This window comes from Acomys minous (genome assembly GCF_964271855.1).
Source record: "Acomys minous genome assembly, chromosome: 20".
Classification (NCBI taxonomy): Eukaryota; Metazoa; Chordata; class Mammalia; order Rodentia; family Muridae; genus Acomys; species Acomys minous.
The window spans coordinates 13,023,745-13,036,836 of NC_140502.1; the positions used below are offsets into that span (position 1 = coordinate 13,023,745).

Genomic DNA, 13,092 nt, shown 5'->3' on the forward strand with positions numbered 1-13,092 from the left:
ATACTAGTAGATATATTTGAGGAAATTGTATCTTACATTACACATAGAATCTCTATCACTAAACACCTACTGATCTGTAAAAAATAGAAACAATATATTATGATCCATAACTATGTATAGGAGATGGAGAGGTGGATCTTTAGACAACGTCACTTGCTGCTTTTGTAGAAGACAACGATTTGATACAGGAGCCACACAGTGTATCCCAGTCACCTGTAACTCAGGGTCCATGGAATCCAATGCCTTCTCCTGCCCTCCGAGGAAGTTACCTGTATATTGTATGCATACATACAGTTGTCAGTTACATTAACATATGAAGTGAAAATTGATTAAAAGAAAGAAATCTATTCACACATGTTGACGTTTTTCCCCTCACTGATGAGCTATTGCAACATATAATTTTTCGGTGAGAGGGAACATGTCTCTTCAGGGTTTGTAGCAACTCTTGGGCTCTACAACTCTAATGGATGTACATATATTTACAGATTTAATGACAGCATTAATTATATTTAGTGGTTTATAAAAAAGAAAAATGAGAGAAACTTATTGGTAGGGGCCAGGCAAGAGGAAAGGCAATACAGCTTAGAACTAGTGGAATGCAGTCCGCCTGTTAGCATAGTCACTATGGGTGTGCACCTGAGAGGCAGAGCCCCGAGGGCTATGTGTTCTGAGGACCTCAAACTTTTGTGGAGTTTCATTTTGCTTGTGGCCCTCATGATCACCCTTCCCACATATTCTTAGAGTTTTATGAAAACTCCATTGGGGTTTCAAGCCCCTTCTTCGGCAGTGTCATTGGCACATACAATATTAGTGATTGATATTTTCCAAGCATTGCTGCTGGAGCTGACTAATGATTCAACTACCAGACTAAGAAATAATTTAGAGATGTAGCTGTAAACTTAAATGACTGGCATTCTCTTTCCTTAAAATAAATGGAGAACATGCAGGTTTTTGTCTTGCTGAGTTTGTGTGACCTGGCTTAATGTTATCTATTATCAGTCCATCAATATTTTTACACATGCTATGATTATGCTTTTTAATGTAGTGAAATTATAGTACATTTCCTATATGAAAAGTGTTTAATGTTGGATTTCTCTGTTTATGTATATGCATGACGGCTCCATTTCAAAGCTATAATAAATAAAGCAGCAATGACAATCGATATTCAAATATTCCTATGATATCATATGGAGTTCACTGGGCACAGGGCCAGCATTTGAACACTTCAGGCTAACCATAGTTGCAAATTTTAGCTTCTCAGCAAACACCAAAACTGACCTCTTTAATAGCTGTATTAAGTTGTCCAAATAATTTTGGTTGAGGTTAGCATTATCATGATGCCAAGCAAGAAAGACAGAACAATATTAAATAAAGTTATTATGAAATAAGCCTGATGATAAAAATTCTCACTAAAATATTAGCAAATAATCTTCAAAATCATGTCAGAACAATTGTTTTGCATTGATATCTGCATGAGGTAACAGATATTACTTTTATTTCCTATGGGACTGATGAAGTTTCTCGAAGTTATGACGGTAGTACAGTGTTCTCAAGACCAAGTTCACGGTCAGGCATGGTTTCAGCTTTCCTTACAGGTAGAATGTTGGCCCCCAAACTGGCTGTGGTAGCCATATGGATCCAAGCTGCCCTGCCTGGATGAATGCCAGAAAAAGTTTAGTATATTTTACAGAGTTGCTGTTCTGTTGGCTTATTATTTGGGCAAAGAGAAGATTCTCACAGCTGCAAGTTGACAGAAATGAGACTCAAATAATATCTCAGGTTTTGTTGTTTGCTAATTCTATAAGCTGAAATACTTGTATGGTCATCTTTCTAACTTTTCGTGGGCAAAGTGCTACTCACCTATTTAAGTCACTGTATTGGAGTTTTGAGGATAGAGTGTGAATTAACCACTATATACCAGGCAAACTATATCACTTAAAAAATGAAAATATGATTAAATTGGGTTATTCCTTATCCAGAACAAACTTAGTCTGGGCATGACAGAGTAATGATTCATAAGAACAAAAGGTCCAAAAGAGGGAAAACAAAGAGAAATGAAGGGAGTGATGTTCACCAGCCACCAGTTGTGATTAGGCAGAAGAGCAATGCAGCCTCTTAAGATGGAGGATATAGTATAAAAACATAGAAAGATAGAGACCAGGGACAGGATGTTGTGGGTGGCCCTGGACTCAGGGGAAGTTTTGCTGGAATTATGAGTGCTGCGGATGTGTTGAGCCACCTGTTTGTGTCTCAACAGGAGGACAATCATGGAGCCACTGGACCATGCAATGAGCCCAGAAAGGAAGACTTCAGGACACACCACCAATGCTGCATAGAGGGACTCACCAATGGGATCACTCCCTACAATGGAGCAGTATTCTAAATCTCGCTTTCTTGTCACATTTTTTGTATTTCTTTTACTAAATGGGTACACAAGGAAAATTAAATTTATCAACAAGTACAAAACCCAGATAGTAAGCGTGCAGCATCCAATGTACTTCTCTGCTTTGCTTTTATGATCTGTCCAACACGATTTCCTAGGATTGATGGTGACAGCCTGGAAGACACTCAAGAGACATGTGGTTCCAATGGACACACTCCGCGCACTTTGGTGAATGTATAATATGAAGGTGCATCCATAATCAGTCAAGAAATGCTTCAATCCCCAAACTGCCATTGTGTGGGGAACTCCTGCAGAGAGAATGATCAGGGCATTGGCTGCCATTAGATGCATGAGAATCAAATCTGTGGGCTTCAGTTTGCATTCTCTGTAGTAAAGATTGAGATAGCAGAACAAAAGAGAAAAATTTCCCAAAATTCCAGTGGTTGTTTGTAATAAGAAAACAATTTTGATTGTCAGATTCCAGAAGTTCATTTCGTGATTCAGCACTATTTCCTTTAGAGTATGTCTACACAGTTGCTCTGGTTTAATGCACAGTTGCAAATGATTGCAGGTTGTGGTGAAAGAAGAATCCACCAATCCATGGAGCTCCTGAGAGACTGAAACAGAGCGTCCTTTATACTCCTGGATACAAAGCCAGAAGAGACGCATAAAAACACCTCTTCCAGAACTTTTTTGTGAGAATGGCTACTTTCCATGTTTTAGTAGTGCTATTGCTCAATACTTACAATGTGAATAATGATGGAAGAAGAGACAAAAGCTTTTACACAAAATCAATCATTCAAGCTGACTTGATGTTGACCAGTGAAAATAATAAATAAATAAAGAGTAAAAACAAACATGATGTAAGACATTCAGAATTTATTGATATTTGGTAATAATGCTGTATAACAAGAACACTTTAATAATTACAAGAAACTATTTTAGTTTATCTTTAATTTATGTATTCACTTTACTTCCTGGTCATAGCCTCCTCCATAGTCGTCTTCCGGTTCCTCCTCTCATGCACTTCCCCCTATCTGTCGTCCCTTTGCCCTTAGAGTAGGGGAGCACAACAACACCAACACCAAGAACACATACACACACGAACACAAACACACACACACACACACACACACACACACACACACACACACACACACACCTTGGCATCATGTCCTAAAATGACTGAGTTCATCCTCATCCACTGAGGCCAGACAAGGCAGCCTGGATAAGGCAAAGTGATTGACAGCAGGCAACAGAGTCCATAGACAGAAGCCACTCTACTTACTAGGGGACCCACATGAAGATCAAAGTGAGCATCTGTTCCATGTGTGTTGAGGGCCTAGATCAAGTGCATACATGTTCTTTGGTGCGTCCATCTCTCCATTAGGCAGAAGCAGCTGTGAAGAAGTCAAAACACGTTTGGAGATATTCTTAGACCTTACAGACTACTAGATACTAGCTGTCTTTTCTCTACATGTTGGCACTGCAGAGGGAATGGATACTGAACAAAATAGAAAGTATTCTATTAAATGAATCAATCCAGGTCCAAAGAGATCACTAGCCTGTATTCTGTCTTAACATAGTTTTTTTATTATGGTTATAACAGATGTTTGTTTATGTGGGATAAACATGTGTTCATCCAATGATATTTTAATACAGCTCCTTAGATGATGACACAGAGCTTGTATGAGACACAGTGAGGAAACAAATAAAACATAATATGAGAGTAGAAGGATAAATAATGTGCTTAAAACAGCTAAGGTTAATAAAAGCACAAAAAGAACAAAAATAATTGGATCAACCCAAAATGTAAATATAAAGAGTTTGCAAACAAACCAGCTACTTTCAAGTTAACTAAAAAGAAAAGAAAATGTAAAAATGAAGAAAAGTGGAAAAAGGGAATAAAAATAACAACCTTGTACATGTTTGTAAATAAGCCAGGAACCTTATATCTTTGCATTATCTGAATGTGACCACAAGTTTTGCAGAACGTTGATCCCATTTGCTTGGGAAGAACAAGTACAAACCTGCATGTCAATAACACCAGTGCTAAGAATAACACCAGTAATGTTTGTTGTCAAGAAAATAAGAATTTATAATCTATTGTTTTTTTCTACTGTGTTCCCTGTAATGTTTCATTTGTAAAATTTCCATGAGATGCATGGTTATGAAGTCACAAAGAAAACACAAAGAAGTGATTTTGATTTAAGTTTTTCCTCGAATGGCAGTTTTGGTGGCACCTGAGGTCTGGACATAAAATTCATGGAATTACATTTGAGAGCTTCATCCAACATAAATCATACCATATTTGTGCACAATGATACTGACTGAGCTCAGATACCATGCATTAGTCTAAAGTAGTGATGGTACAAAGGAGGACAATATGTTGGACTGTCTGTCAATATACTTAGGACAGCAAACCCTATTCCTACAAGGAAAAGTAGGTGGCTTTTTATTCATACAGGGTTCACAGAACAAAAGCAGACTAATGATTATGCCAAAGGTACAGATTATGTGTTTTGTTTTTTTCATTATATGTGTAGGTTGACAAGTTCAGTCACAAATAGAAAACAAACCTGAAAAGATTTTTACTTTTATCAGTTGTGTAACTCCAATTTAAAGAATCTAAAGAATGTGTCCTGCAAATATAACATATTTATTATATAACACACTACATGTCATGTAAAGTAAGGTGAATTTTCACAATGATTTACTACAATAGTCCTTCAGCACTTTTACAAACAGCCTTGAATTTCTACAGTACCTCAGTCAGCCACAGTTGGCAAATTAAATTACAGCAACACCCAACAGGAACTGTCACAAAGTTAGGAACACTTCTGTCATTTCCACTTACCTCTTAGGTGTGCAATTACTCCTATGCCTTCTCTGTCAGTTCCATGGATCTTTTTCTACACTAACTTCCCACTACCAAACTTGAACATATAGTAAGTCTGCTCTTCTTTGCTGACTCTGCCACTCAGACTGATAGCAAAGCACTCCCCTGGATTCTTGATTCTGCAGGATGGTGACTCCATTCAGCACAACTCAGACTCATTAATAAGCAGAGCTGTGAGAGAGCCAGCTCAAGACCTGAGGGCGAGGTCTGTGTCACTGTGACCTCACCTCCCTGCAGAACTGCAATTTTCTTTTCATCCGTAGTGGTGATGACAATGCTGGCTTTGGGAGACAAAATTATTCATGAAACTTTCTCCAGTTGCCAATTAACAAGGACTTTTACGAGTTCCTTGTGAGTATCTGCAAAAATAGAGTGGATTTTGGGAGGCATTGGGTTCTTAAGAAGCCTCATAATTGAATGGGGCACTGTAGGGTGTTAGTAACATTGGAGTAACATGCATTAGAAATTGAACTCTTTATATCCCATTGATATAGACTTCACTTACTTTTTAAAAAACAAATCAACTTAGTTCTTTTAAAAATATTGATAACAACTGTGATAGTTAGTATTCTCTCTATATTTTATACAAGCGTATGAGTTTCACTCAAGTGCACCCTTCAGTTTACAATTACAAATCTTTATATCCTTCCACCATCTCTCATTTTTATTTGTTCCTGCAGAGAAATTTCAACCTAGCAAAATGGGCTACCCCAATTATGTCCTAATACCTTGTAGGTCTGTGTGCCCTAGGTGAAATGCAGACACACCTCTGGCACACATCATTAATAGGAAACAGTGAAGGTAAATTTAATTTGTAGAAGGAATTACCCATGTTTAAATGTGATATCCAATTGAGAGGCAGACAAAGTGATGAATCAGGAAAAGAATTGACTGAAGGAAATGCCTAACTTTCATGAAAATAGAATGGAAAGAGAGGCTACTGTTGGAAACCAAATTGGCAATTTCTTTAAAAATTGGAAATAGATCAAACCTCATGATACAGCTCTACCACTCATAAGCATATACAGAAAATATGTTCCAGAATGCTACAATACATTTGTTCAACTATGTGTATACAAGCTTTATTTGTTGTAGCCAGAAACTGGAAACAACCTAGATTCTCCTCAAGTGAAGAATGGATACTGAAAATGTGGTTCATGTATACAGTGCTTTATTAATCGGCTATCACAAACAATGGGATCATGAAATTTGCAGGCAAATGATTGAAACAGGGTAAGATGCTGCTGCATGAGGTAACCCATACCCATAAAGCCAAACATGGTGTTTGTTCACTTATAAGTGTACAGTAGTGGTAAAATAAAGGATAACTAGTCAACAACCCACAGAGTCATAGAAGCTAAGTAACAGAGGGAGGAGCAATGGAGGATTCTTGAATTTCACTGATAAAAAGAAATAGGATAGACATCTTGGGTGGATGGAGAAGGATGCTGGACTGGAGTGTGACTGAGAATGGGAGCAAGAGGGATCAGGTAGGGGAAAAAAGGATCTAGAGAGGGCTGGGAGAGAAGACTAGACTGGGGGCATATTCTGAAACTGTCTAGAAGCGAAGGCAATTGAAATTCCCAGGACACCATGAATTTGAGTTTGCTGTAAAACCTAGTAATGGAGAATATGGATCCTTCATTAGCCATCTTCTCTAATCATGAAAGACTTCCATTTGAGGTTTTGGTACTTCAACCCATGTGCAAAATCTTTGGTCTATAATTTGTCCAGCCTACATTATGTGTAGAGACAGGAGCCTAGTATAATTATCATCAGGGAGGTTTCGCCCAGCAACTGATGGAAACAGATGCAGAGACCCACAGCCTAACATGTTGCATGGCTTGGGGAATCCTGTGAAGGAGTAGGATGAAGAATTAAAGGAGTCATAGGGGTCAAGGACACCACAAGAAAACCTCCAGAATCAACTATCTTGGCACCATTAGGGGCTCAGAAAGAACGAATTTCCAACCAATGGGCTTTCATGGGACATATAATATTAGTGATTGATCTTTTCTAAATATTGCTGCTTCAGCAGAGTCATGATTCTACCACCGTACTTAGAAATAATTTATAGATGTATATTATTAATAAACTTAGATTAAGATGTTTTGTTAGTGGCTTTCCTGTATGAAATTTTGGGGAACAATTTGAAGTTGGAGAGGCACACTCTTTATCTTAGTGCATGGGATGTTTTGAGGTCAGACAGCAGGAAGAATGGCAGCCTGACTAGAACTCAATGATGTGCCTCCATTGCTAAAGGTGAGTGGATGACAAAAGTGATGATTAATTTCTTATACCCATTTTTGCACTTTCATTTCTGAAATTATTTAAAGAAACGTTAAGGAATATAGATGTGCATCCTGATGGTTCAATGTAAAAATGGTTGACTGCTTTTTGTATAAAAGGTTAGATTTCTTTCTCTTTTAAGTGTTCATTTTTATAAGATTACAATTGAAGATGAATAATAAAATGATTGGATCCTTTTTTGTAACCACAAATTACAGCCTACATTTTGCCCACATTTGTAGTAAATAAAACCATGTGAGAAAACCATATCTTGCCAGCTTACATTTTGTTAATATATAATAAGGTTCTTAGATAGGTTTGTATGTGGGTTCTTGAGAGTAATTTGTTTTTTCATTTGCAAAACATGAGGTATAGGATCATGTGTCATTGTAATCACTGATTTGAAGAAACATTAATGGCTAATATGGCCATTATTAAATTTGATGAACTTAAGAATCACAAATATGTACATATATTTTATTTAATATTTTTATAATTTTGATATATTGGATATCCATGTTTTCATTAAAGTGGACATTCGATGAGGATGGATATCTCAGTATTCCTGGACTGGCACGCAGATCCTGTTGGATTCTTGGTGTGGTGCTTGTCAAATGAACAGAAGAACTACTGCACATTGATGGATCTTTTGATTTTGAAAGCATCACACCAGCAACAGAGAAGTATGTCAATGGAATAATATGTATTTGTATAAAAATGTATACATATAAAATCATCAAAGAACAGTATATATGAAGAAAATGGAAAACATTTTTCCTAATTCTTAAGCAAAAGTATCTCTATAAAAAAGTACTTCCATAGAGCTATATCATGTAAGTTCCTGTCAATATTTTACTATAGCATGTTTAAAGTTTTGGCATTCATGTTTAGGTCCCTTTTCTCCATTTGGATTTAATTTTTGTGCAAACTTGCAGATACAAAATAATGTCATTTTCCTCACTGTGGAAATTCAGTCTTCACAGCGCCATTTGGTGATAATGTGTCTCTGAACCATCATGAGTTCTTGGCACATTTTTCAAATACTAAATGCCTGAAGGTATATGTACTCATGTCTGGGTCTTCAATTTTGTCCTTTTCGTTTACATCTGTTATTTCTGGTAATGCCATATAATTTCATCATTATGTCTTTATAGTATTTCTTATGATTGGAATGGTAAACGCTCCAGCACTGATATTGGTTGCTGTGGCTAACTAGGGTCTTTTGTGATGCCACATGAGTTTTAGAATTATTTTAGTCTATTTCTGTAAAGAATGAGATTCTTTCATTGGGATTGTATATATTAAATGTGTACAATAGACAGGTAGGAAAAATGGGTTACAGCTTCTATCCATCTGGACAGTCATGTGCTTTGCCAAGATATGGAGAAAGAATCATAGCATTTGATGTTTGCTCTTCGCTATTAGAACATATAAGTTCCACAAAATAATGAATCTCATCATATAATGGGACCAATATATAAGCTCAGAAATGACATCCCACAACATTATACTCAGCATCTAATATGTGGAAGAGCTCTAGGCATATTGACAGTTAGAATGGGAGTTGGATTCCCAAGTCTCTGAGGGGGTCTAAGACCAGGTAGCTTAGTTTTACAATGAAGCTTTATTGCTTAGAGTTTAAGATGGTTTTAGCTCTAGATAAATGTGATAAGTGGGTAATGAGAATATGTGATGGAGACTGATTTACATTCAGAAATTATGATGTACCAAGATAGGAAAGATGTCTTCTTCAGGGCTTTCGAATACACATAGCCCAAACACTAAGCATGTAACATTTATATAATTCCTTATTGTGTCACGGTTCTTTGTGCCAGAGATAATCTATTGTATATATGTGTAATAATATAAATGTATATGTACAAATATAAAATAATTTCAAGAAAACTATAAACAAAAGGCAGCATAGAGAAGGAGAAATAACCCTTCGGTTTTAAGCTTTTGGCTTTCTACTCTTGGCATGTCATGTGACCTAGCTGGCCTTTCTATTTGGGACATGAGCTGAGTAGTAAATTCAGTTGGGTGCTTTGTCTGCCTTTCTGAGTTAGTAGGATTTGACTCCAGCATCCTAACTCCTGAGTCTTTGTTAGTAATGTTATGTGATTGGGATTCTCTTTCTTTAAAACAACCGGAGAATATGTACTATTTTTCTTCCTGAGTTTGTGTGACCTGGCTTAGTGTTTTGCATTATCAGTCCATCAATTTTTCTATACACCTTATGATTCTTTCACTCTAGTCAAGTTATAGTACACCTTATATATGAAAAGTATTTAATATTGGATTATTCTGTTTATATATATGTAGGAACACACCATTTCATTGCTACAATAAATAAAACAGCAAGGATAATACATATTCAAATATGGCTATGGTATAAGAAGGAGTTCACTGGGTATAGGCCCAGGATTTGAATACTTCAATCTAATCCTACTTCCAATTTTTAGCTTTTCAACAAATCTCAAAACGGACCCCCAAAATACCTGCATTAATTTCTCCAAATACTTTTTGCTGACATTACCATTATCATGATGCCAAACAGATAAGAACAAAACAATGACAAATAAAGTTATTGTCCAATAAGCATGTAGATAAAAATTTCTCATTAAATATTAGCAAACAATCTTCAAAATCATGTTAAAACAATCAATCTTTCTATTGATATCTGTATGAGGTAACAGATATTACTTTTATGGTAATATTACTCCTGTGATGGTTCTACAGCCTTCTACAGAACAAGTTCATGGCCACACATGTTTTCAGGTTTCCTGACAGGTAAAATATTGGCCCCGTAAACTGGCTGTGGGATAGCCATATGCATCCAAGCTGCCCTGCCTGGATGAACCCCACAAGAAGTTTAGTATTATTGACAGAATTCTTGCTGACCCCTTTGCATATCAGGTGGGAATTGAGAAGGCTCTCACAGCTGCAAGTTGACAGAAATGAGACTCAAATAATATGGAAGCTTTTGTCTGTTCCTAATTCACCAAGTAGAAAAACTTGTATGGTCATCTTTCTAATCGTTCAAATAGAAAGTGCCAAGCCCCTATTTAAGTCACTGTATTAACCTTTTGAGGAAAGAGTGTGAATCAACCAGTGGATACAAGGCAAAACATATCACTTAAAAAATTAAAATATGATTAAGAGGGTTTATTCCTTATCCGGAACAAATTGAAACTGGGCGTAACAGAGTAATGATTCATAAGAACAAAAGGTCCAAAAGAGGGAAAAGAAAGAGAAATGAAGGGAGTGATGGTCACCAGCCACCAGTTGTGTTTAGGCAGCAGAGCAATGCAGCCTCTTAAGAAGGAGGATATAGTATAAAAACCCAGAAAGAGAGACACGAGGGACAGAATGTTCTGGGTGGCTCTGGACTCAGGGGAAGTTCTGCTGGAATTATGAGTGCTGCGTATGTGTTGAACCACCTGTTTGTGTCTCAACAGGAGGACAATCATGGAGCCACTGGACCACGCAATGAGCCCAGAAAGGAAGACTTCAGGACACACCACCAGTGCTGCATAGAGGGACTCACCAATTGGATCAATCCCTACAATGGAGCAGTATTCAAAATCTCGCTTTGTTGTCACATTTTTTGTATTTCTTTTACTAAATGGGTACAGAAGGAAAATGAAATCTATCATCAAGTACAAGACCCAGATAATAAGTGTGCAGCCTCCAATGTACTTCTCAGCTTTGGCTTTCTGATCCTTCCAACACGATTTCCTAGGATTGATGGTGACAGCCTGGAAGACACTCAAGAGACACGTGGTTCCAATGGACACACTCCGCGCACTTTGGTGAATGTACACTATGAAATTGCATCCAAAATCAGACAAGAACTTCTTCAATCCCCAAACTGCCATTGTGTGGAGAATTCCTGCAGAGAGAATGATCAAGGCATTGGCTGTCATTAGATGCATGAGAATCAAATCTGTGGGCTTCAGTTTGCATTCTCTGTAGTAAAGACCAAGATAGCAGAACAAAAGAGAAAAATTTCCCAAAATTCCAGTGGTTGTTTGTGACAAGAAAACAATTTTGATTGCCAGATTCCGGAAGTTCATTTTGTGATTCAGCACAATTTCTTTTAGAGTGTGTCCACACAGTTTCTCTGGTTTAACGAATAACTGCAAATGATTGCAGCTTGGGGTGAAAGAAGAATTCACCAATCAATAGAACCACTGAGAGACTGAAAGAGAGGGTCTTTTATACCCCTCAGTACAAAGCCAGAAGAGACACATATAAAAACCTCTTCCAGAACTTCTTTGTGAGAATGGTTACTTTCCATGTTTTTACTGTGAGAATGCTCAATACTTATAACATACATAGTGATGGAAGAACAGACAAAATGTTTCACATGATATGAATCACTCAAGGTGATCTGATGTTGGCCAGTGAGAACAATGAATAAATAATAGTAAAATAAATAATAATAAAAATAAACATGATGCAAGATAGTCAGAATATATTCATATTTGTTAGAAATGCTGTAGAACAAGAACACTTATAATACAACACACTATTTTAACGATTAAACTTATCTTTAATTTATATATTCACTTTACATCCTGATCATAACCTCCTCAATATTCATCTTCCAGTTATTCTCCCTCTTATGCACTTCCCCCTATCTGCCTTCACCTTGACCTCAGAAAAGGGTAGCACAACACAGACACACAGACACACACACACACACACACACACACACACACACACACACTCACAAATACAGCGGGTCCTTAGTGCTAAGAAAGTAGCAGCTGCAGCAGCAGCCATGGCAGCGGTTTATTCTTCTCCTTTTCAGAGTTCCAAAAGCCTTCTTATAGGCAGCAAAATAGGAATCCTCCTCCCAGTTGAAATCCCTCAAGTGGTGATTGCACACAGGAGGACAAGTCTCAAGGAAAGGAGGGGCGCATTCTCGCTGCAGTAAACATGACAAGCTGACCAAGATAAACACAAACATGGAAGCTGCTAGAAACAGGACATGAAACAGCAAGACAGGCAGGCAGCCCAGTCGGGCCTGGTTCCTATACTCTTAGTATTCTCCTCAAGCACAGCGGCTCACAGAACTTTTTACATCACATCTAAAACCATGAACAAATGCAAGTCTATCAAGCTGTTCATTAACTATTTTTTGTCATATGTCTACAAAATTAACTAACCTATGTGGTAGAAAGATGGCTCAGTGTCTAAGAGCACTGACTGATCTTCTAGAGTATCGGGGTTTATTTATCAGCACCACATGGTGACACTCATGCCAGTTCCTGCATCTCTGAGGTCCTTTCTGGCCTCTGTGATTACCTGGCATGCATCTGTTACATGGACATACATGCAGACACACAGCCAAACACATAAGATTAATTAGCTAATTAATTAATGGTAACTAATGTAAATTTAATATACAAACGTTACTTAGATGTGTAATTCAGAAACTTAAATTCTAGTAGATATATTTGAGGAAATTGTATCTTATATTACACATAGAATCTCTATCACTAAACACCTCCTG

At 37.2% G+C, this 13,092-nt stretch overlaps 2 protein-coding genes across 2 annotated transcripts; both read right to left on the reverse strand.

Annotated features, from left to right (window-relative positions):
* Positions 1–1,954: 1,954 nt before the first annotated feature.
* On the reverse strand, positions 1,955–2,875 carry LOC311591056 (vomeronasal type-1 receptor 4-like; the record flags this gene model as incomplete). Its single annotated transcript, XM_084770425.1, has 1 exon — positions 1,955–2,875. The coding sequence occupies one exon, from the start codon at positions 2,873–2,875 to the stop codon at positions 1,955–1,957; it is 921 nt and encodes a 306-aa protein (XP_084626551.1).
* A 7,851-nt stretch (positions 2,876–10,726) lies between these two features.
* On the reverse strand, positions 10,727–11,647 carry LOC311591057 (vomeronasal type-1 receptor 4-like; the record flags this gene model as incomplete). Its single annotated transcript, XM_084770426.1, has 1 exon — positions 10,727–11,647. One exon carries the CDS (start codon positions 11,645–11,647, stop codon positions 10,727–10,729), a length of 921 nt encoding a protein of 306 aa, XP_084626552.1.
* Between the last annotated feature and the right edge of the window lie 1,445 nt (positions 11,648–13,092).